The following is a 24,546-nucleotide window of genomic DNA, read 5'->3' on the forward strand; positions in this document are numbered from 1 at the left end:
TTTCTAACTTCGTTTTTGTTTGCATTTTATCCGCCCAAACTTGGTACAGATTTATTTCCTTATAATGTTACTACTCATATCAAGGTGGCGCCCTTCATAGACGTCATTTCCCTCGACATCCGCACAGTATTTTTTTCTTTGTCGTTTGGTTCTCTCCAAACATCCGTTTGAACTTCTTCATTTCCCTTTATTCAAACCACGGCAGAGTGTTTTAACCTTGTATATAATACAGTTCTCTGTAAAGTGATTTCTTTGTTGTAAAAAAGCTCGTAATTTAGAATGACTTTCAAGCTATGGTGCCGCCCATTATTTGTTTTGACCAGGTCATTGTACATATCGATGCTTCCATGTATGAACATTATGTCGCTATGTCCATGTATATTGGGTGTATTTATTATGTCACACTCGCACACACGCAACCAACGTGTTACAAACACTCTGTGAACATTCCTTTGTACTTTCGACTTCTTCAACACATGTGAAAACACAGTGTGGACTCGTGTAAGTCCACACAGTGTTTCAAAACCTTACATTGTGTTGATTTCTTTTATTCTGAAGGTCCACATTTCATAAACACCCATTGTTTACATCCTAGTGCAGACTTCTATTGTTGTTTCCTTTGTCCCTGTATGTAGGCTACGGCACTTAACAGCCTCACAGAAATCAAGGCTTTTTAAATTGAGAAATTCCGATAATCTTATTTAAACAAATGAATGTCAACGTTTTGTTATTTGGTTGGTGTGTTTGTTTGTTTGTTTGTTTGTTTGTTTGTTTGTTTGTTTGTTTGTTTGTTTGTTTGTTTGTTTGTTTGTTTGTTTGTTTGTTTGTTTGTTTGTTTGTTTGTTTTTTGTTTGCTTTTAGACTGACATGCATTTTTCTGGCTAACTGGTCAGTGTTATAGTAGGCCTATTACTAAGGGTGCGTTCGTTTAGCTTCCCTGGGTCTACCCCGCGGTGCTCACTCGGGTGAACCCCTGACAAGAGCTAAACGAACGACCACTCACCGCTTTCGTAGTGACGTCGTTTACCTGGGGCCAGCCCCAAAGTGACCCACTCCACAAACAGGGCACTGTGGGCTTACCTGGGTGAGCCCCTGGAATGACGTCAAAAGCTATTCGAACGCACCGGGGCAGACCGGGGATGACACAGGGAAGCTAAACGAACGCACCCTAAATGGCATTTGGGGTGCAATCAATTCACCGCGAGTCATCGAGTGGTGGCGCACTTTAGAGTACTATAGACCTTTTCGCAAATACCATTGCGCAAGTGCAGACTGTTGAATGAGGTGCATTGTGGGATAAATATGGATCAAATTTGATCACCAGCTAGACCACAATGCACCTTATTACAAGCTTTACGTGCGCGCCCCAGTATTTGCGAAAAGGTCCATGGCAGAATGGAAACTTTCAATTTCGACTCATACAGGGTAAACCCCTTTTTACGATCTGTATTGATGTGTCATTGCGATGTGTTTATTGCGCCCTTGCAAATCGTGTTGGTATAATGCATTGTAGCGTGTCTTATTCCTTTATCCGTGAGGTGACGTGACTCCGCAATGAACTATATATACACCCCTTTACACAGTTTGCACCATATCAGAAACTCCATATAAGGCAATGCAATGAGTTATTCATAATAATACTGCAGTTTCTTCTCATATGAATACGTTTGATACCATTGGGTTCTGGACACTGAGTTAACAAGAGAAAAATTTGGTTGTTTAATAAATACACACATTAAAGTAGGCCAACATAACTTGAGAATAAGTTTTCTGCTTCATAACCTGCCTTGCAATTTTGGGTCGAGACAAAAAACTGTGACAAAGGGGGTTCCTATATCAAGTCATTCGGAGGTTTATAAAACAAGGAACATAATTATATCGCTGACGATGTATGACGTATTGCCTTTTATTTGGAAAAGCATGTCATTGGCCCACTTTCGATTCTATAGAAATGTTGTTTTATGCAGAGATTTTCCTCAATCGGTTCAATGAATATGAACACCAGCCGCCAAGTTGAACTGATATTGAATACTGTCAAAAGAACAGGAAGACAGTGCGTTAACTATTGTGGCTTCGTGCAGTGGTTGGTGTATACACGATAGTTTGTCATAAGAACAAATAGTTTGTAGTGTATATAATAGCTTGTATATTAACACTACCATCATTTGACACTTTGTCGTTGGAAAGATGGACTCCATGGTGTTTGTCGTGTTGCTTTTTGTGACAACTGTAACACGGACAGCGACCCTGACAATCGAGGCGACGAGTGACACTGTGACAGTTCGAGAAGGTGAACAGCTAACTTTGTCATGTAGTATAAAATTAGATAATCAAGGTTTAAGGAAAGCTCGATGGTACCGAGGCTCGGACCAACTACTGTATGGTTCAATTGATATTACACTTTGTGGTATATCCCCTCTATGTCTAGAGGTAAACACCACAGACAATCGTGGAGTTGTGCAATACACAAGAAGTTTCAATGATGCAACATTGACACTAGTGATCGATCATACTTTAGCACGCGACAACACAACTTTTTCCTGTGGTTTACTTACGACATCTGGTACCTTCCCAATGCCTGACAACGTACACGTGATTGTTCAGCATTTCCCAGATCCAACTTTTCCCATGTGCTTAAGATCCAACTCGTCTACCAATGCAGACATTCTCTCCTTCTCTTGCTGGGCTGAAATAACCCAGCCCGTGGTTTCTCTGGAATGGACAGTGGAAGGAAGTAGTTCCGAAAGAATATCACTTTCACATCAAACCGAAATTTACGAAGACAGAGTTGAAAACACTCTGTTCCTCAACGAACCTTCTGGCAGCTTAGTCTTCACGTGTAATATGACGAGTTCTGCGTTTCCTCAGATTCAGAGAAACTGTTCGATTGAACCAATCCTCATCCCCGTTGGTCAAACTACTGCCAGTATTCTGCCGTCTCCCGAGCAAACTACTGCAGGTTTTCTGCCGGACCCTTTTCTGCCGGACCCAACAACAACAACCCCTCAAAATGATGTCGGATCTATGGACCGTGCAACAACGCCGTTTTCCCAAGATGGCATGCCCACAACACTAACTACCAAAATCATCACCCAAATTGACCCCCCACTGAACACTATAGTCATCGCAGCTATTGTGTCTGCTTGCCTGGTCGTTATCATCATACTCTTGATCATCATAGCCTGCCTGGTCTCCTCAAGACGGACCCGGAGCAGAGGGGAAGCTAAGACAGACCCCAAAGATCTCAGCATTCGTTTATCAGTTGCCATTACCGCACCTGGATCCAATACCAACCTCTCACACGAGGCGCACGTCTACTCTAATGAAACCGTCCCGGCTCTCAGTTCCACCAATCGACCGGGCCGTTTGGAAATCCCACCGTGGGACCATACTGCGTCTCATCCCCCGTCCCCGCTGTACGCGGCTGTTTCATCGGTTAAGAAGGCTCCACAAATTGGAGATAGTTCATACGCGGTGGTATCCAAGCGAGATAAACGGCGTGGAAATTCACCACTTGAACATCAACCGAACATGGGGCATGGAAGTCAGGATCCGCCGGAGTATCACACGCTTGAACCAGGCGCCCGGCAGCTGAGCCAAGGTAAACCATCACTGTTTGTTATTGTCAAAGAGTGAGAGCAAAAAAAAAAAACACACCCATATTTAAACATTCTAACGCATAACGTAATAATATAGCTGCTTAAGCACAAAATTGACCTAAGCACAGCAAAATTATGCTTACCAGAATAAGGTTACCAGCCAAACTACCATGTCACATGCATACATTTTGACTAGTATCCTGCGCATTTCTGCTTAGCATACAATTATTAAGCAAGATTTTCTGCTTAATAAGCAGCTCTATTAAACTGGGCCCAGGTCCCTTCTTGTACAGAGTCCCTGTAAAGCTTTAACACTTTGATACCTGTAAACGATGATATAGATTGTGATAATAAAATACTTTCTTAAGAAGAAGTCAAAAGCTGCGATCAATTGTTACAGGTATAGTTTGCCATTACTCTTTTCAAAAACCAAGGAAGTTGTTCAATATCTGTACTAAGTAAGTAAAACAATATCGTAAAAAGAAACCCCAAAACATTAATAGGTATTGCTCCAGAGAAATATTAACAATTGCGGAATTGAAATCAAACCCTTCTTTCCTGCTTGAGAAAAAGTGTCATGGATACAGATCATTTGAGATTTTAGGCCTTGCGTGTGAGCCCTTTAAAGACAGTGGACACTATTGGTAATTGTCAAAGACTAGTCTTCTCACTTGTTGTATAACAACATACGCATAAAATAACAAACCTGTGAAAGTTTGAGCTCGATTGGTCGTCGGAGTTGCGAGATAACTATGAAAGAAAAAAACACCCTTGTCACACGAAGTTGTGTGCTTTTAGATGCTTGATTTCGAGACCTCAAATTCTGAACTTGATGTCTCGAAATCAAATTCATGGAAAATTACTTCTTTCTCGAAAACTACGTCACTTCAGAGGGAGCCGTTTCTCACAATGTTTTATACTAACAACCTCTCCCCATTACTCGTTACCAAGTAAGGTTTTTTGCTAAAAATTATTTTGACTAATCACCAATAGTGTCCACTGCCTTTAAATTCTATAATTTTCTTTGTATTTGTTTGCAGCAGGACAAGAGCCCGAGTCGACCGAGGGACAGTTTGAGTACGCCATTCCAGGTCAAGGGTCGAGGTCATGGAGGTCATCCCAGCTGGACGAAGATGACGGGAAGCTCATTGACAATGTCCTGTATACAACTCAAAACGAATACATGTAAATAAACAGATTTTCTGTAACTTTAAAGACCCTCCTATAGTCAGAATGAACCCAGATTCAAGGTCTTGACCCAATGCTGTGTCAAGCTGTCCCCGGAAACTGGTTACAATATTATGATTGATAACTTGAACTCTTCATCAGATTGACTCAATTTGAGGGCAATTGACACGGATTCCGCGTTGTGCCCTGTTTAGAACGCATGGGGAGAGATGATATCCACAACTTAAAGGCACTGGACACTATTGGTAATTACCCAAAATAATTGTTAGTATAAAAACTTACTTGGTAACGAGCAAAGGAGAGCTAATGAAAGTATTAAACATTGTGAGAAACGACTCTCTCTAAAGTAACGCGTAGTTTTTGAGAAAGAAGTAATTTCTCATTGAAATATTTAAATTGATTTCAACTCGAAATGAAGCATCTGAAAGCACACAACTTCGTGTGATGGTTCTTTATTCCCTCGCAACTTCGACGACAAATTGAGTTAATTTTTTCACATGTTTGTTATTTTGTGCATATGTTGAGAAGTGAACAGACTGGTCTTTGACAATTACCAAAGGTTTCCAGTGTCTTTAAGATGGACGAAAATATATTGCTGAATTAATATCCAGTTTGTGTAATTTTGGATACACGATAACGGATGGAAACACATGTTTGCATGTGTATGCATGTATAGACGCTACTTTATATTAAATATTATGCCATGATTGTACACAGTTCGTATCGATCTCTTAACCAGTGGGAATATTTTGTTACGATTTCCTCAAAGGCTTTTTTAAATACAAGATCACACTGTACAAATCACAACGTACATAAGAATGTAATCACATATTATGGTTGTACACATAATGTTCCCATTTTACACTCATTTTATACATGATATGACTTCACTATTAAATCAATACATTATTCCCATCAACGACCACACGTGGTCTCTTTTATAGTTCCAAATCAACAACTGTCTGGTGTAGCTATTTAATAATAATGGAGTTGAACATAAGAAAAATCGCATAGAGCTTACATTAATTTAAACTTTACCCAACGAGTTTTGGTGCCATCACACGCCATTTTGTTTTGCGAGCACACTCGCATAGAAAGCGCAGTATTTTCGGTTTCCGTTTATTATATCTTCATAATTTCTTTCCATATTGGATCAAATCAGTCTTCATTGATATGTAGCATTATTTAAGACTCTCTATAATTAAATTCTCATTATTCAGTGTTTTTGTAAAGGTTTCATCGTAAAGCTTTATTTTTTAACAGTTATTTTTATTAGTGAAGTTGCTGGTCATACGCCTCTCTTAATTCTTGTGCATGACGTCATCATTTTTACCCAAAATGAGGCTATGGGCGCACGTCCCCCATCACTTGCAGTGGCTGCGCCCATCGCCTCGTTTTGAGTTAGCATTGTGACGTACCTCGTGCATAAATATTAAGAGAGGCGTATTGGCGGTCATTATTACACAGCGTTATCTTGTGGATGGAAAAATTCAACGGTTTAAATATAACGACTTCATGTGTTTATTTTGATATTTATGTTACACAGACACAGTGTAAATAATATGTCCAGATTTTTTGATTTTTTTTTTAACCAAGACGGATTTCATAATTGTAATTTTTGTTTTGCCAAATAAAACACGCCGTACTTCGCAGATATTTATATTTTACGACTCATTATTATAATATTACAGGATTTTAGGTATTCCCCAAAAATGTACAAATCGTTAGGAAACTATATTCTTGCAATAGCGACATTTTTTAAAGGAAATAAAGACCTTAATGTTATCTTGTTGCGTTTATATCCTTCAACAAACACAGGAAGTGAATAAAACCTTTAATGATCTTTGCTAATTTCTTCCTTTTAAAGGCAGTGGACACTATTGGTAATTGTTAAAGACTAGTCTTCACAGTTGGTGTATCTCAACATGTGCATAAAATAACTAACCTGTGAAAATTTGAGCTCAATCGGTCATCGAACTTGCGAGATAATAATGAAAGAAAAAACACCCTTGTCACACCAAGTTGTGTGCGTTTAGATGGTTGATTTCGAGACCTCAAGTTGTAAATCTGAGGTCTCGAAATCAAATTCGTGGTAAATTACTTCTTTCTCGAAGACTATGTCACTTCAGAGGGAGCCGTTTCTCACAATGTTTTATACCATCTACCTCTCCCCATTACTCGTCACCGAGTAAGGTTTTATGCTAATAATTATTTTGAGTAATTACCAATAGTGTCCACTGCCTTTAACACAATCACACAATCTAAATATAAAACAGGTTTTTATTTTAAAGAAACGTTTTATCTGGTTTGAGCAATGAACTGGTCATTTAAAGCCACATTTAACTGTAATGTCCACTTATGAATCAATAGTTTGTGGACCTTTGCAATAATGACATGGCAACCAACAAAAAGTACCGTCCAGTCGCGCAAAACGTGTTCCAGTTTTGAGAGCCTTGGTTTTCCACTAGCCCGAATATCCTGACGTCATTGCTTCCGGGCTCGTGAATGACGTATTGGGACAAGTTTTACATCCACAAAAACATTGGAAAAAACAACCGACCCTTGTATTTAATTGTCCTCGCTGTGGTCAAACTTTGGAAACTGAAAGCAAATATCGTAGGCTTAAAACTTTCAGACAATGGTAATAGGTCCTCCTTTGATCTTAGTGAGGGCGCTATTTATGATGGTGACGTCGTGTAAAAGGGGTCTTTCGCAACAAACCCTCCTCACCCCAAACCTAAACACGCCTTGCCACAAACTCAGCCCATTTCGCCACAATGCCACCCTTCCGCAACCAAAACCATCCCATTTCGCCCGAAACTCACGCACTAAGTGTATACATCACCTGCAACCGTGAACCTCCTATTGCCCCTCGTTTGTTTACACTAACTTTTGCAACAGATCCTATTAGTTTTGTACACGATTTCCACCTGTGGACCTTTCCCGAACCGTGGACCTTATTGTCCTTATTTAGGTACCCGATTTGAATGCGTATACCTACTCACCCTGCCTTGCCCCAAAACCCACCCAATTTCGCCCCAACCCACCCTGACTCGCCCTAAATCCACACACACCTCGCCCCAAACCCTTAGCCCACCTATAGCCCCAAACTTACCACACAAGCTTCGCCCCACACCCACCCCACATCTCCCAAAACCCAAACCCACCTATGAATGTATACCAACCCATCCTCCTTGCCCATACTACCTCGCCCCATAGCCATACCAACTCGCCCGCCTTATCGATCTTTAAAGTCTCAGCCCATCAAACACTTTTGCCTTTAACATTAATTTTCCCGTAACTTCCTGCAATGTAAATAATGTAGAATAAGCTAAATTATTCGATCCTAAGTTTGCTTTTACAAGATAAACATGATTGTAAAATGTCATTGCATGGTAATTTGTTTATACAAAGCTAAATACGGACAAGGAAGAGCTAGTTTGTTTATTCATAAATTTGCTAATGGTTCATTGACTACGTCATTGCTATATGACGTTATATGATTTCCCCTTTAGAAAAACCTTGCTTTCCATTCTCAACTTTCATTTCTTGAAAGGCTTGCCTAACAATGGTTCAGTGAACATGAAAACAGGGGTCAGTTTTGTATCGTGTGAATCTGATGCATCATGAATACATGCGCAGAATAATAGGCCGATATTGCATTATACACTGTAGTGCTCAGAATAACACAACGCAAGGCAACTGTGAACCTCATACATACTGTGGTATCTGTGTGCATTGTTATAATTGACTCATAACTTGAAGATCGTTTTATTTTATTTGAAAGATGAACTACTCCGTGTTTATCTTCGTTCTTTTTGCGACATGTTTTACAACGACAACGACATTGACAATCGATGTGACGAGTGACATTGTGACTGTTCGAGAAGGTGAAAAGCTGAATTTGTCATGCAGCATAACGTTAGACGGTCAAGGTATAAGGGAATTTCGATGGTACCGAGGCTCGGACCCGGCACCGTATGGTTCCATTGATGTTACTAACTGTAGTATATCCTCTCTATGTCCAGAGGTAAACACCACAGACAATCGTGGAGTTTTACATTACAGAAGAGGTTTCCTAAGTGAAGCAACGTTGACATTAGTGATCAATCGTACTTTAACACGCGACAACACAAGTTTCTACTGTGGGTTATTTACATTGAGCAATACCTTCCCAAGGTCTGACAACATACACGTGATTATTCAGCATCTCCCAGATCCATCTTATCCCATGTGTTTAAGATCCAACTCGTCTACCAATGCAGACATTCTCTCCTTCTCTTGCTGGGCTGAATTAACCCAGCCCGTGGTTTCTCTGGAATGGACAGTGGAAGGAAGTAGTGCCGAAAGAATATCACTTTCACATCAAACCGAAATTTACGAAGACAGAGTTGAAAACACTCTGTTCCTCAACGAGCCAGGGATTCCTTCTGGCAGCTTAGTCTTCATTTGTCATATGACGAGTTCTGCGTTTCCTCATACCCGAATGAACTGTTCGATTAGACCTATCCTCATCCCCGGTGAGCAAACTACTGCAGTTATTCTGCCGTCTCCTGAGCAAACTACTGCAGGTATTCTGCCGGACCCAACAACAGCAACAACATCCCCGCGAAATGATCTTGCATCTACGAACCCAACAACAACCCCTTTTGCCCGGGACGGGACGCCTGCAACACCAACCGATCTCCCGCCACTGTCACACGCTGTTGTCATCGCAGCAGCTACATCTGCTTTCTTTGGTTTTACGACCATTATACTTCTGCTCATCATAGCATACCTGGTCTCATCAAAAAAGAGGAGATTCAATGACACAGAACCAAGGGTCGATTTACCATTGACGACTGTTGCTTCGTGTGCAACTCACATCAGTGACCAAGGCACCGGTCCGATGTATCAGAACACACGCCAACCACACCCATACGAGAATAGTTTGACACCTAACATTCACCACCAAGACGGAGACAAGTCGACCGGAGAGCGGCCGTCGACAGTTGACGCTATGCCAACTTACTACGAGCCCGTATTGGCAGGAGGTGGTAGCACACAGCAGGCTGGTGCTCAGAGACAGCCAGGGGGACGAGTCAAGGATACGTCTGCCGTGAATACGGGCGATGCGGAGTCAGGATACCAGGCTTTAGAAATGACCAACCAACCACTAACCGAGTATACCAAACTGGACTTAGCGCCACGCGATGGTTAGCCATGCGAAACATTTGTATTTTTATAATAAAAAATAAATTTGCATCTGGGATAAAGAATATTAATTTAGGTTGCACCCGTGACATCGATGTGTTTAAAGCACAGTATACTCAGTACTTTCCCAAGTATATACCAAAACAAGGGTTGTATTTTCTGAACAAGGAGCAATTGCAAGCGCCAGGCCTTTCTTGCAATAGGGCATGTCTGAGTAGATTCTTCATTGGGTTATGATAATCTTGATGGCTGGATAAGGACAAACACTTGGTTTACGTAAATGAAAACGATTTACTTAAAGACAGTGGACACTATTGGTAATTGTCAAAGACCGGTCTTCTCACTTGGTGAATCTCAACATATGCATAAAATAACAAACCTGTGAAAATTCGAGCTCAATCGGTCATCAAAGTTGCGAGATAATAATGAAAGAAAAAACACCCTGCAGGGGGCCCTGGTCACACGAAGTTGTGTGCTTTCAGATGCTTGATTTCGTGACCTCAAATTCTAAATATGAGGATTCGAAATCAATTCGTGGAAAATTACTTCTTTCTCGATAACTACGTCACTTCAGAGGGAGCCGTTTCTCACAATGTTATACTATCAACCTCTCCCCATTACTCGTTACCAAATGAGGTTTGATGCTGATAATTATTTTGAGTAGTTACCAATAGTGTCCACTGCCTTTAAAGGCACTGGACACCTTTGGTAATTGTCATTGACCAGTCTCCTCACTTGGTGTATCCCAACATAATATGCTCAAATTAACAACATGTCTGTGACAATTTGGGCTCGATTGGTCGTCGAAGTTGCTAGAGAATAGTGGAAGAAAAAACACAAGTTGTGTGCTTTCAGATGCTTGAATTCGAGACATCAGCTGCATCTCGAATTCAATTCAAATAATAGTGAGAAATTACTTCTTTTTCAAAACTACATTACGTCAGAGGGAACCGTTTCTCACAATGTTTTATACTATCAATAGATCTCCATTGCTCGTTACCAAGTAAGTTTTTATGCTAACAATTATTTTGAGTACTTACCAATAGTGTCCAGTGACTTGTATTGAAGTGATTTAAAACACGTTCTTCTTTTATGATCCAATGACCAGTTTAGTTTATAGCTGTGACACTTCGAATTCAAAACAAAACTTGCTTTCCATGTAAACTTTTATTCTTGAACGGTTTGGAGTTCAAAACAAAACTTGCTTTCCATGTAAACTCTCATTCTTGAATGGTTTGCACTCTTCTTTTTCGTCACCCTATATACGAGTACGAGCCTCACATGCGAGTAATTTCGTACTATGAGAATTTTTCCGCATAGCCTCAAAACGCTTCACACTATGTCGTACAAACTGTAGACCCTCAGTTAACGTTTGTTCGTCTTCTTCGAAGGAAGTTTGTTTTCATACATATATCTTTTATTAGTATCTACATTATTTGCTTCGATGTTTCTTCCTCTGTTCTTTTGTTATTTTGATTGCTAGATATTTTGATTACGTATTTTTTTGTGAAGCGATTTGAGGCTCTGCGGAAAGCGTTGGTAACGTTAGGTAATCACTCTTAAAACTAATAATCAGTGTTTGATATTAGAAAAACGCAATTTTTGAAACATTTCACTCTGAAGTAATGTGGTTATATTAAAAGATGAAAGGTGAAAGTTGTTATGATTGAAACAAAAAATCTGAAAAGCGTCTCATATCGTGTATTTCTAATTATTAGGGATTGTTCTTCCTGCGTGGTTGTATTCGCTCCGGATTTCGGCGATATCTAAAAGATGCTTCCTTCTTTTTAATTGAAATTTTCAGATGTTAGTTTTTGTACATTATCTACATTATATAGGATTTCAACAATCGAACGGTTATGGTAATCTTGGTATCTTATGGTAATGAAAATGAACAACTTAGACTAAGTTATAAAATTATAACATGTTCATTTTTAAGATTAAAATCACACACAATGTTTCAAAATCTATAATGAATGCAACTTCACGCTGCCAGTATTCTTTGGTCACCTTCTCTGTGTAGATTTGCAATGCTGAATCGAACTACGAGTACATAATAAGAGGAAATACTACTTGTTCTACTGCCAGTTTCGTTTAGTAGCCTACTCGATAATGGGCATGGTGGTATTGTGGCAACCCCCCCCCCCTCCCTCCATCCGCTGTCTATTGTGCCTTCGTTTTGTGTTTGGAATCTCAGGACAGAAACCGACCAAAAATTCAAGAAAACAAATTGTTTCCGGTTCAGCCCAACCCAGATGAGTAAGTTCCCCTGTGGGTCTTGAATCCTGGTCAATTCTGACCCGCAAGTGTTTAGACATTGTAGATTGACCCATGTTTCCTTTTTATACAAGCAGAGTGCCGTTCTTCTGCTGGGAGGGGGGGGGGGTGTGAAACGAATGGATCTTCTAAAATGTCAAATGTTTTACCCATAATGGAGGGCAAAAATGAACGTTTATGAAAAGTGGTTAAATGTTAATTAGAACAGAATGGTCCAAAGATACACAAATCTCACGTGCTCGCTTTGCGATCAGTGCCCAATTACTTACTTCAACCTATCTTTAACCACAAAAGGAGCCAAATGCCAAACAAAATAATGCTTACCACAATATGGTTACCAGCAACACACCGTGTCATATCAACTGTGACTGGTATCCTACTTGTTTTTGATAAGCAGAAAAGCGATAATCTGCTTAAGAAGCTCGATGCATTGATAATATTATTTAAAAAGCGCGATTCTGTTTATTTTGCTTTTGTAAAAGCAATGTGTTTGTGGAATTCCATGCATGGTTCTTAAAAAGAAAGTATGGACTCACGCGAGACTTGTGCACGATATCACGCTTTGCTGGGTCTAGTGAACATCAATGGTATAAAGGTCATTATGAGGAATATCATCAATACAAAATGTTAAATTCAATTGTTGATGTCAACACTGTATACACCGTTATAGAACTTTCGCTTCACTGTTTTGCTGTGGCTAGGTATAGCCAAGTAACCACGTGAAATACCCGTGTTATTGGATGGAACATCATATCTGAAAGATGAAAAGCACAGTGCTGATATTGATTGCTGCTGTCGTCACAGTGACGACAGCAGCAAGGATCACGCCAACGATGGATACGTTGACTGTTGGATTAGGTGAAGCGATACATTTATCATGTGTTATAACATTGTCAGATACTGAGGCTGCAGTGGGCCTATCAGAGGTGCGTTGGTACCGCGGTTCAAGCTTCGTGCTTTATGGCTCTATTGATGTTGAACGTGCTGGGTGTCCATCCGCGGGATTCCCGTGTCCCGAGGGGATCACTACGGATAACCGAGGCACCGTACGATATGAAATAGGTGCCAGCAATGATCCAGTATTGACTCTGACAATTAATAGTAGTACATTAGAAGATAACACCAGTTTCTTCTGTGGAATTATAAAGGTCGGAGGCTCCTCCCATACATCGAGTGGAATCACCGTTACTGTGTATGTTCCTGAAGCAACCACTCCCAATGGCCAGCAAACACCACTGGGAACCACACTCACTGCGTCTACCACCAACTCACCACACACAGCTACAATGATATCGTCACATCAAACAAGCACCACATCCATTAGAGATACAACATTACCTACAAGGCAAATTACGGTGGGTAGTTCCATCGCGCCATATAAAACAAGCACCACACAAATAACTTTAGGAACAACCATTAACACTATATCACCCTTAGTTACAGGAACCAGCACAAATAGACCCGTCTCTCTGACTGTACCGATACTCGCCGTGGTAGTGGCAGCTTGCATGGTTATTAACATCATACTCCTGATCATCATAGCATACCTAGTTTCCTCAAGAAAGAGGGGATCAAAAGATGCAGATTCAAGGCTTGGTTTACGCTCACCGGATGAAGAAGCATCACAAGGTAATGGTCCAACGTACCAAAACACAAATCAGCCACACACATACGAGAAAAGGATGAGAAACATTACTAACCAAGACGGAAACAAGTCGACCGGAGAGCGGCCGTTGACCGTTCACCCTTCACCAACACACTACGAGCCCGTACAGGCAGGAGTTGGTGGCGTACAACAGGCTGGTGCTCAGAGGCAGCCAGGGAGAGGAGTCCGGGATACATCTGCCGTCACTACGGGCGATGCAGAGTCAGGATACCAGGCTTTAGAAATGACCAACCAACCATCAGCCGAGTATACCAATCTGGACATAGCGATACTCGATGGTTAGAGAAGAGTTGAGGGCACAATGCTCTCAATACGAGATTTACGGCTAATAATGACAATAACTCTTCTAACCTAAAGCTTTATAATTAGTAAATAATTGTTTACGGTTTGTGGTCATCAAAAAGGTTTAAATTCTTACTTGTTATTCAAAATGCTTGCTGGTAAAATGTTTTATAAAAAGCCGTATGTATAGGTGTATTTAAAGGACAATACTTAGCCTTAGTGTAATATTATTTCATAACCGCTAATGTTTTGCCTTTCTTCACACTTGTAACTTCAGCACAAGAAAAATAGTTCTTTAGATTGTGAGTTTTGTAAAAACCAATGCATAAGCCACAGAGAACATTACTTTAGGGAGTTAATGTGGGCTGTGTGTGTTTTTATCTTCAAGTAATTGCTTCAAAATAGAATAATAAGGGAATCAATGTGTGGTGAAGTGGTTTAATCCCCAACGAGGCCTGGTTCTTGATAATTTTACCGAGATGAAGTCGAGGTAAATTATCAAGAACCAGGCCTTGGCAGGTTTAAACCACTAGTTGAAAACCGATTCAACACACTTTGATTCCCATTCATAAATACCTTTTTGGTCAAAAAACATCAACACTTTTGGTAAACAAGTAAAGTAAATGCAAAAATTATAATTGTTAAATGATTTCTTTCAACACAACACCCCTCCAGCTATGAAATGGAAAGGCCCTCCGCCGCCCTCTGGTAAACAACTCCTTATAAGGGAATGCTGTTTGCGCCGCGCGTATCGCGTGATGTGGCGCTTACTGCCCCGGCCGTTGCTGCTCTCGACCAATAGGAATGAACTCGCGTGTCACGCCCATGTTTCAACACTTTTTACTGGTCATAAACAACGGTTTATACACACCCACGTGACGCGCTGAGGTATTTATGAATGCAAGTTCAAAGCACTCCAAAGAAAGTCTTCAATATTGCACTATGGTTAAAAAGTAAGACTTCTGGAGGCAGTGAAATTCTTGGTGCGGGGAAGCTTTTTCTAAGAAAGTTCAAAATGTAAATTGAGAGACAGATCATTTGAGGAGATTGGTATTGACCGATAGGGTCATGTTTGCGTAACATCTTAAGATATACCCTCTGTACATGACGTCACTTCAGTATAGCGCCCTCATCTGACGTCACATCGAGGCTCGTGAACTACGCCAAAGATCTGCCTTTGAACCTACGCCAATGCCCGTCCACATGATCACCTTTCACCTACATTCGTTTACGCATAACAACACTGCATGCAATGCACTGTCCATAATACACTAGGCACACTGCATGATGCAGACGACCGAAAGTAAGCTTTCCATATTATTTTATGATTGATCCGAATGACATTTTTGTCAGCTGCACCCACATCACTTCGGACCAATCAAAACACAGATGAACAGCTTATGTAAGTGCATGTTGATCCAATGAAATCATTGTATCCAATGAAATCACTGTAAATCACAGCAAATACCTGTCTTGACAGGGGACCAGACTAAAATGGGGATTGTTCAATGGCCAATATAATGGGCATTTTACCATTCTGTGCGTTTCCATTGTTTCATCACTGATTTTCTGCCAAGCTATATAGCGGCCGATGAACGTAAGGTCTACCGGTAGCATAAACCGGTGTAAAAGAACAAACAAAACATTGTCGCAAATAGTTTTGAATAATTGCACTGTGTTTGATCATGAGTTTCGGTAGATGGATTTCACAATGTACATTGTTTCAGATTTTCTCTACAATAACTGCTATCTCTATAGTCGGAGTATCTAAAGCCGTGTTCGCATTGGACTTAAAATGATTAACTTACCCCCGCAAACTGTTAACTTTACCGATATTTAGTCCAGGTGCGAACAGCCGGTACTTACCGGGCTGCTAAGTTACCAGACCCCAAAGTCCAATGCGAACGCGGCTTAATCCTCTTCAGCTCTTGTAATTGGAGAACAAAAACCATAAAGCATAACTGATCCTGTTCTTTTATTTTAACATTTGTTAAGTGCATAAATACAGCCTCGAGGATCTATTGTTATTGCGTGTATAAGGCCTTTATAGAAAATATCATTTAATGTGAACAACAGACAACAGGTTGGCATTCCGAAACTCCACAACAAGTTTCACTCGTGCAGCTTCTTATACAATCAGAAAGATATACAGAGACAAATACAGCGCAGATATCCTTTACTTTTCAAACAGTTGGAACTTGATCATGACATCCCTTTAAGGTTCATGATTTGAACTTCGAGAGCGTACACGGCAACTCCAAAAATGTTTTCAATCCAGGGCACGGGACTGCATTGGCTTGTTGTGAGCAGTCCGGTGGCTCGGGGCTGCTTTGACAAAATACAATCTTAAAGGCAGTGGACACTATTGGTAATTACTCAAAATAACTATCAGCATAAAACCTTTCTTAGTGACGAGTAATGCGGAGAGGTTGATGGTATAAAACACTGTGAGAAACGGCTCCCTCTGAAGTGCCATAGTTTTCGAGAAGGAAGTATTTTTCAACGAATTTGATTTCGAGACCTCAGATTTAGAACTTCAGGTCTCGAAATCAACCATCTAAACGTACACAGCTTCGTGTGACAAGGGTGTTTTTTTCTTTCATTGTTATCTCGCAAGTTCGATGACCGATTGAGCTCAAATTTTCACAGGTTTGATGTTTTATGCATATGTTGAGATACACCAGCTGTGAAGGCTAGTCTTTGACAATTACCAATAGTGTTCACTGCCTTTAATCTATAACGCAAAATATGGTTGTTTTGTGAAAGTAAAAATAACAACACAAACTTGGTTGGCGTACCCAAACTCTACGATTTAGTTTCACTCACTCAGTTTCTCATGAACACGTAACAGACATGAAAGGCAATGTATACCATTATTTGACTGTTTTAATCCATATAACTGATACAAAAATTACCTATGATTATTTAATTTCATAAGGTGGTACCATATTATCACACATCTACGCTATAATTGTGTCCAATCCAGCGCACGAGACTCTGTTGAATTGTTGTGAGCAAACTGGTGGAGAGCCTCGGGCTGCTTTGACAAAAATACAACTCAGTCATAATATTCCAAGTGTGGATGTGTTATGCAAATTAATAAAAACGTATTGTACACGATACACTTTTACGGTTCAGGAAATACGTACGATACGGTCGGGGTCGGGAATGGAACGAGGAAGTTGGACATTGCATTGGTTTGCATGAATGTATTTTATTGCAAGCGATACCTGCGAGTGGTATAATTTCATGATAAGTCAGTTCTCTTGCCACCATTTTGTTCTATTCTGAATATAGGCCTATTTTATCATAGAAAATGAACACCGCGGTTTTAAGGATTACAGTGCTCGCCACTGTCGTCACCATGGCGACATCAGCGACGATCACACCCACGGTGCAAACGGTGACTGTTCGATTAGGTGAAGCGATACATTTATCATGTAATATAACATTGTCAGATATTGATGCTGCAGTGGGCCTATCAGAGGTGCGTTGGTACCGCGGTTCAAGCCTCGTGCCTTATGGCTCTATTGATGTTGAACGTAATGGGTGTCCAGCCGCGGGATTGCCGTGTCCCGAGGGGATCACTACCGATAACCGAGGCACCGTACGATATGAAATAGGGGCCAGCAATGATCCAGTATTGACTCTGACAATTAGCGGTAGTACATTGAACGATAGCACCAGTTTCTCCTGTGGAATTATAAAGGTCGGAGGCTCCTCCCAAACATCGAGTCGAATCACCGTTACTGTGTATGTTCATGAAGCAAGCACTCCCAATGGCCAGCAAACACCACTGGGAACCACACCCACTGCGTCTACCTCTAACTCACCACACACTACTTCAGTGAATGGGTCTATCTCGTCTCATCAAACAAGCAACACACCCATTGCGGATACAACATCCCCTACAAGGCAAACTACAGTGGGTAGTTCCATCTCGTCACTTCAGTCTAGCACCACATCCAATGGAGATGCATCCTCAACAACAAGGCATACTACTGGTGAAGTCACCGCCACTCCTATCGCCCCAATGCCCAGTGAACAATCTTTGATGGAACCAACTACAATCAAACCAGACACCGGGTTTTCCTCCATAGTGACTATTGTGACACCAATGACAACGATGTTGGCATCAGTACCTGGTGCCATCGGTTCCCCAGCCAGCACCACGACGATCATTGCAGTGGCAGCATCAGCTTGTGTCATCGTCATTCTGTTCGTCATAATAGCTCGCCTCGTATCGAGGAAGAGTCGTCCCAGCGAGCCAACGCTGCTCAATCTCACCGAACCCACACCAGGCAGCCGAAATGCGAACGTGTATAGACAGGATCAAGAATCTCCACATATATACGAAGGCACGCTGGCGAGAACCACGCAACCACAGGACGTGGAAAGCTCAACAAGTGAACTACCACCACCAATTTATGCTATCCCAAGCACCAGACGTAAGGATCAAACGGCTTGCAATGTTTATACCCAGCAGAATACTGTCCCAACAAGGCGACCGGGGCACCGTGACCAGCATGACGATCCAGAGATTAATGCCGTCGAACCTAGCCAAGACAAGGTAGGGTACCCTGCTTCGCAGCCATCACACGGCGAACCGCCAGAGTATGCCAGGATCGACCCTCATTCACGCCCAACATCGACAGTAGAAAGCGGGCACTCTGCTTTGCGTGTGGCAGCAATGAGACCCGACCAAGCCGAAGAAGGTGACTGTGCGGCACGCCCTAGGGCAGAGACCCCACAACCACCCGAGTACGCTCAGCTCGAACCAGACTCGGAACCACAAACGGCAGGAATCCCGGAACCTTCCTCAGGAAGTGCTGAATATGGTACGGCTACATCAGTGAACCCAGATGATGTAATCGCGAAACATGTCCCACCGGAGTATGCTACGCTCGAACCAGATTCAGAGCCACAAGCAGCAGGAATCCCGGAACACTCTTCACCGGAGTATGCTACGCTCGAACCAGGTACAGGGGTTCCGGTTGTTGCCGAGGAATCCGGCTTAGAGTACCAAGAGGCTGGAGATCCGGAAGATACGTCTCCGGAGTACGCTACGCTCAACCCGGACATTGAGACATCTGATTACGGCGACGGTGAGTATTTTTTGAATTGTGACGTAGCATTGACGTAACAGCAGGTTGCTCACTAAAATGTTTATTTTAAAGAACAAACCCCTCAGTTATCCCGTTGGTACAGAACTAAACAGTGTCATCCCCTCCATTTAAACTCGGGTTATAGGTAAGGTCATACTTCAGTGTTTGGTCCCGAAAAGAAATTGTGTTATTCGAAAAAAAAAAAAACTTTTTATAAAGATGATAATGGTGGTAAGCCCTGCGAAAAAAAAGTATTTCGATTCAAAGATCGTCTGCAGGTGACTTTTGGAAATGTCCATGGTTTCCGTTTGAATGTTGTAGTTAGCACCCGCTGGCATCTCGCTAGTGGGAATGGATTTGACATTCTTTAATTAATAAAAAACACGGTTACACTTTTTTCCCTTTAATCATTATGACACTGCATTCAACTTACACTACATTCAAAATATCAAAACAAACGATGACCCAACCTTTAAGTTAATACCCTGTGCCAATTCCATTGAGCTGCTTAAGCACAAAAACTAACTAAGCACAACAAAATGATGCTAAGCAGAAACAGGTTACCAGCTACAAGACCATTTCACATGTGCACAATGTCACTGGTATTCTGCCTAAATTTGTTTAGCAGGAAACTGCTAAGCACAATCTTCTGCTTAAGCAACTCTATGCAATTGATCACAGGTAATATGTACCTTCATTTCGTGTTTATAGCCAAACACCACAATATAACTCCCTTTTTCTTCCTTTTTAATGCCATGTTCAGAGGTAGAGCTTCTGACGGATGATTTGTACGCCGAACCGTTCCCAACGATGTAACCCTATCACAGGAAAACACCTTATGGTTATTCAAAGATGACAACGAGGTTGACTCTGTTTCGCCCGTCTCTCCCAAATGAAATGTTTAGTAATAATTATAATGATAATAACCAGTTTTTATAAAGTGCTTTTCACACCCCAAGGGCGTCCCAAAGTGCTCCCAAAATTATTACCCCTGCGGCTGATTTCACGATACGCTAGGATTAACCCTATCTAGAGTTAGGACGAGTAACCCGTCCTAACTTAGAGGACGAGTAACCCGTCCTAACTTAGAGGACGAGTATTAAACCCGTCCTAACTTAGGATGGGTTCAATGCGTCCTACGTCTTCAGATAGGGAACTTAACTCGTCCTAAGTCCTAAGTTAGGATGAGTTTGGTGAAATCGACGGCAGGTCACTGGGCCATTTAATTCATTCCTTAAACCATCTCAGCTCCATGGGGAGAAGCCTGTGCAACAAAATGCACTACTTAGCTAAATCAATCACAAGAACCCCTCACATGAGATTTGACATCAGTATGACCAGACCCAAAAATTAATAAAGCACTGAGATTCAACTTAAGGTGACTTGTCAACATTGTTCAGCAATTAAGATTGATATGCATAATGGAGATCAGTCCTATAGCTCTTTGTGTTGTTTGCGCCAGTGGCATAACCGTACTTTTTGCATTACATTCACATTAATCAAATAATGATGGGCTTATAATGGCTTTTCATGCATTTTAATGAATGAGTCACATACAGTAAACCGTATATTATGCTAGACTAGTGACTAAAATGGTTTTAAAAATACATGGTTAAAAAACATATTGATGTATACTTAATTTGAAAATGTATAATAATTGTGCATTGTGAAAAGGCCGTGTCACACAAGGCAATTTACAGGGAGTCAGTTGTTCAAAAAGGAAATGCTTTTACATGACAGTTTTATCACTATTTTCTTGGGCTTTAGTGAGATACAGCTGAGAGAATATGAGTTACAGCTGCGATAATGTATCTTTTGCTGCCGAAATATTCCTTGTGCAGGGCTCAGTTTCATGAAGCCTGTAAAAGCACAAATTTTTGCTAAGCAAAGAAAAGTATTGCTAAACATAAACAGTATACCAGCCAAAATTACATTAAGTTTACATTGTTGTGCCTGGTGCCCTACTTAATTTTTGCTTGGCAAAGAAATTTGTCTGGCAGTATTTTCTGCTTAACAGCTTTATGAAACTGGGCCATGTGCAGGGCCCAATTTCATTGAGCTGCTAAGCACGAAAATTTGCTTAGCATGAAATTTTGTCCTTGATTAAAACAGGATTACCAACCAAATTTCCACTTGTTGCATTTTGCTTGTTATTGGTATTCAAACTGTTGTTTGCTTATCCTAAAAATCACGTGGAAATGAATTTGGTTAGTAATTCTGTTTTTATGAAGGCAAACATTTCATGCTAAGCAAATTTTTGCGCTGAGCAGCTCTATGAAATTGGGCCCAGATGGTTGCCTGTAAAAAATGCAACGTGTGACTTGGCTGTAAGTTTATGCTTTGTGATCTGCATTACATTTTACTTTTAAGGTATTTGCCATTAACAGGTTCACATTTAACTGCATGTTTTCACATCCAAATTTAATGCTTCAAATTTTCATAAAAGTCCGAAAATTTCAATCGAAACAGGATTTTAAATCAACAAATTTGTCTTTTACCATTTTTTCCTCTAAACTGTGAAAAACATGCTCCGGATTTTAGAAATCAATCTAGTTTTGTTAAGCTAACAATTAAAAAGTTGATAAATTCCAGTTATTTGTTGGCAAGATAACGCACATTTTGTCATGTTTGTAGTCCAAGGGATAACAAAATCTATCCTATCCTCTTTCTTTGCTTGGTTTGAGCAGCAAAGGATAGAAAAATCTATCCCTTCCTCTTTTCGGCTAGGTTTGAGGAACAAGGGATAGAAAATTCTATCCCCTCCTCTTTTCTGCTGGATCTGAGGAACAAGGGATAGAAAATTCTATCCCCTCATCTTTTTCGCTGGGCTTGAGGAACAAGGGATAGAAAACCTTGACCTAAATTATATCAATTCGAACCACAATATTAAACTTTGATTTTTGTCAGCTTTCCCAATATTGATGTACATAATTGTTAATAAAAAGGTTTGCGTATTTTTTGTATATATGGTAAGATGCAGGAATATTAGTATGAGTGCGCAATTTGGCAAATTTGTTTGCTAACAAAAATGAATAAACAAAAAAGGTAAATAATTTTGTTTATGGTTCACCAGGTTCCAACTAGGTGCCTCAAGCAATAATTTTATGTTGTGAAGAAAAATAGCATGATTTTAACATTTAAGATACAACTTTAAGAAAAATGCTATGTATTAAAAAAAAAAGTGAAATGTGAAAAAGTGTAGTTAAATGTGAACCTGTTCATTTTGAAGGATGTGTTTATTGTTTATAAACACACGGTACTTTTTGAAAAGTCATTCATATTTTATTTTGTAGCGGGTGGGGCGTAACGGCTCTCAGGCGACTAAACTCTCGCGAGACTTTGCATGTTTCGAAATACCTCTTCTCCTGGAGACTTCTGCTCGGGATTATCAGTTCGACCCACTGTCTCGCGAGAGCAGTAAAGTTGCGTGAGAGCCGACTACAGCGACACACAGATCATGCGCGTAGTGAATTCTCTGTGACCAGTGCCCAGTTTTAAAAATTTTGTTCAGCTGCTAAACAGAAACAAATTGCTGAACAAGTTTCTGCTTTGCACTTGTATATAATTCTCAACTTTGCTATCGCTGGTAAATGAATAATGTAATCGCATTTACTCGGGTGGTCAAGTAATTCTAAAATCATTTAACTGTGTGTGCGCAGTATTATGGCAAAGGTCGTGGATTCGAATCCCACCGAGTAATGAACCGTTCCGGGTTTCCACTAAGCTCCGCCCACCGCGCACGTGAGCAAGACACGTGTATAAACACTCCCAATGATATTCTGCACGATTCTGCCGCGTGTGCCAAATATACGCGCACGCATATCCGAGTTTGTCGGACCACAATCATCTGTGATTGGTCAAAATGGGTGAACGCACACAGTTTGATTGACAGGCCGGATCGGTCCATTGCCTGTGCCTGTTTTCACAGAGCTCAGGATAGTACCGCGTATAGAACAGTGCCTACACACATTGGTGTATTATGGGTAAAACCAATAATTATTTAGAGTTATTGTTTATGTAAGTTGATAATTGAATAAAACGGTGTACTGATGTTGTGATAACAGCGAGTGGATTTCATAAAACTGTTTACGGAACGTTCCGCTTAGCAATGTTTTCTTTGCTATCCAAACAATAAATATTGGGGCAACAACGAAAACTGATAGAATTTTAAATGGCAACCAGTTTCTATTAAGCAAGGTTCTGAGCTTGATGTGTTAGTGCTTGGAGGCTTAGAGCTGCTTACACGCAAAAAGTAACTAAGCACAAAAATAACTAAGCACAAAAAGTGCTTATCAGAATAGGGTTGCCATCCGAAATACTATTCCGCATGTATAATTGATATCCGAAAGTGATATTCTGATCATCAAAAAATGTTAAACATTATTTTCTGCTTAAGCAGATCAGCAGATCTGTGAATTTGGACCAAGATATTTCGTGCGACAATGGCATTCTTATAAAGCTTTTGTGATGGTTTGCAGACCCGCGTGGAGTCACAGGGTGCGAGTTTTTGTTCTTTTGAGAGTGAAGGGCAATCTGAATCACTCTTTTAGAGTGAAATTGGAATGAACTTCACTCTAAATCGAGTACAAAGTACCTCAGCAATTTATCTACAACTATTGAAGGAAAAAACACAAGATAGTGACGCTTGGCGCAAGCTAAATACATGCCCTCAAAGTTGAAACAATACCTGATTTTTTCACGTTAGGCAAATGCTTCTCTAGGTTCGTTACGTCGTTGTATACCTTCTCCGACCTCCCCACTAGCTAGAAACATTGTTTTAGAAAAAGATCTTTTCTCTTCATGTCAAAATGTGTAATTTATTCCGGATTCTCGAAGCACGACGGCTCGATTTTAGTGCTGCACAGCGCTGAAAAAGACTTGCAAACTGACCTGCCCATCCAGCAGTAATACCTGGCCGACATTGCCGGAAAACCGCAAGAAAAAAACGTTTTGGAAACGTACAAACTCACGACTAGGACTTGAATGAAGGTGCACGTTCGTATGTGTTTAATGTTCGATCGAAGTCTGCCTCGATTGACGTCACAAAAGGGGTAGACGGAGTCACCCCAACACAACTTAATTCTTAAATCGTTAAAAACAATTACTCAAAAAAATAATTTGTTGTTCAGAAACATAACTACTCTAATGTTTGAAAAATCTATTTCCTGGTGACTTTAATGAAACCATCTCTTCTGTTATTTCACATGATAGTGTGGAAAATAAAGTAAAGTAAAAG

General features: G+C 40.6%; 4 protein-coding genes across 5 annotated transcripts; all 4 read left to right on the forward strand.

Annotated features, from left to right (window-relative positions):
- The first annotated feature begins 2,103 nt into the window (after positions 1-2,103).
- Positions 2,104-6,423, forward strand: LOC139947134 (uncharacterized). Of its 2 annotated transcripts, none has more exons than XM_071944985.1 (2): positions 2,104-3,601; positions 4,640-6,423. In XM_071944985.1, the coding sequence occupies exons 1-2, from the start codon at positions 2,188-2,190 to the stop codon at positions 4,786-4,788; spliced, it is 1,563 nt and encodes a 520-aa protein (XP_071801086.1). In that variant the 5' UTR covers positions 2,104-2,187; the 3' UTR covers positions 4,789-6,423. The 2 variants fall into 2 exon arrangements, with proteins under 2 accessions (XP_071801086.1, XP_071801087.1); XM_071944986.1 differs by having other exon boundaries at positions 4,643-6,423.
- A 2,103-nt stretch (positions 6,424-8,526) lies between these two features.
- Positions 8,527-11,572, forward strand: LOC139947247 (uncharacterized). Its single transcript, XM_071945133.1, has one exon. The coding sequence runs from the start codon at positions 8,575-8,577 to the stop codon at positions 9,985-9,987; it is 1,413 nt and encodes a 470-aa protein (XP_071801234.1). The 5' UTR covers positions 8,527-8,574; the 3' UTR covers positions 9,988-11,572.
- A 1,446-nt stretch (positions 11,573-13,018) lies between these two features.
- Positions 13,019-14,550, forward strand: LOC139947392 (uncharacterized). Its single transcript, XM_071945296.1, has one exon. It carries the CDS (start codon positions 13,019-13,021, stop codon positions 14,204-14,206), a length of 1,188 nt encoding a protein of 395 aa, XP_071801397.1. The 3' UTR covers positions 14,207-14,550.
- A 2,900-nt stretch (positions 14,551-17,450) lies between these two features.
- On the forward strand, positions 17,451-20,322 carry LOC139947366 (uncharacterized). Its single transcript, XM_071945262.1, has 2 exons — positions 17,451-19,310; positions 20,074-20,322. The coding sequence occupies exons 1-2, from the start codon at positions 17,522-17,524 to the stop codon at positions 20,124-20,126; spliced, it is 1,842 nt and encodes a 613-aa protein (XP_071801363.1). The 5' UTR covers positions 17,451-17,521; the 3' UTR covers positions 20,127-20,322.
- Positions 20,323-24,546: the final 4,224 nt, after the last annotated feature.

Source organism: Asterias amurensis, chromosome 14, assembly GCF_032118995.1.
Source record: "Asterias amurensis chromosome 14, ASM3211899v1".
NCBI lineage: Eukaryota > Metazoa > Echinodermata > Asteroidea > Forcipulatida > Asteriidae > Asterias > Asterias amurensis.

Coding starts and splice junctions, on each gene's coding strand:
- LOC139947134 (XM_071944985.1), top strand. CDS start 2,188: ATGGACTCCATGGTGTTTGTCGTGTTGCTTTTTGTGACAACTGTAACA. Junction 3,602..4,639: donor CGCCCGGCAGCTGAGCCAAG/GTAAACCATCAC, acceptor ATTTGTTTGCAG/CAGGACAAGAGCCCGAGTCG.
- LOC139947247 (XM_071945133.1), top strand. CDS start 8,575: ATGAACTACTCCGTGTTTATCTTCGTTCTTTTTGCGACATGTTTTACA.
- LOC139947392 (XM_071945296.1), top strand. CDS start 13,019: ATGAAAAGCACAGTGCTGATATTGATTGCTGCTGTCGTCACAGTGACG.
- LOC139947366 (XM_071945262.1), top strand. CDS start 17,522: ATGAACACCGCGGTTTTAAGGATTACAGTGCTCGCCACTGTCGTCACC. Junction 19,311..20,073: donor GACATCTGATTACGGCGACG/GTGAGTATTTTT, acceptor TGCCATGTTCAG/AGGTAGAGCTTCTGACGGAT.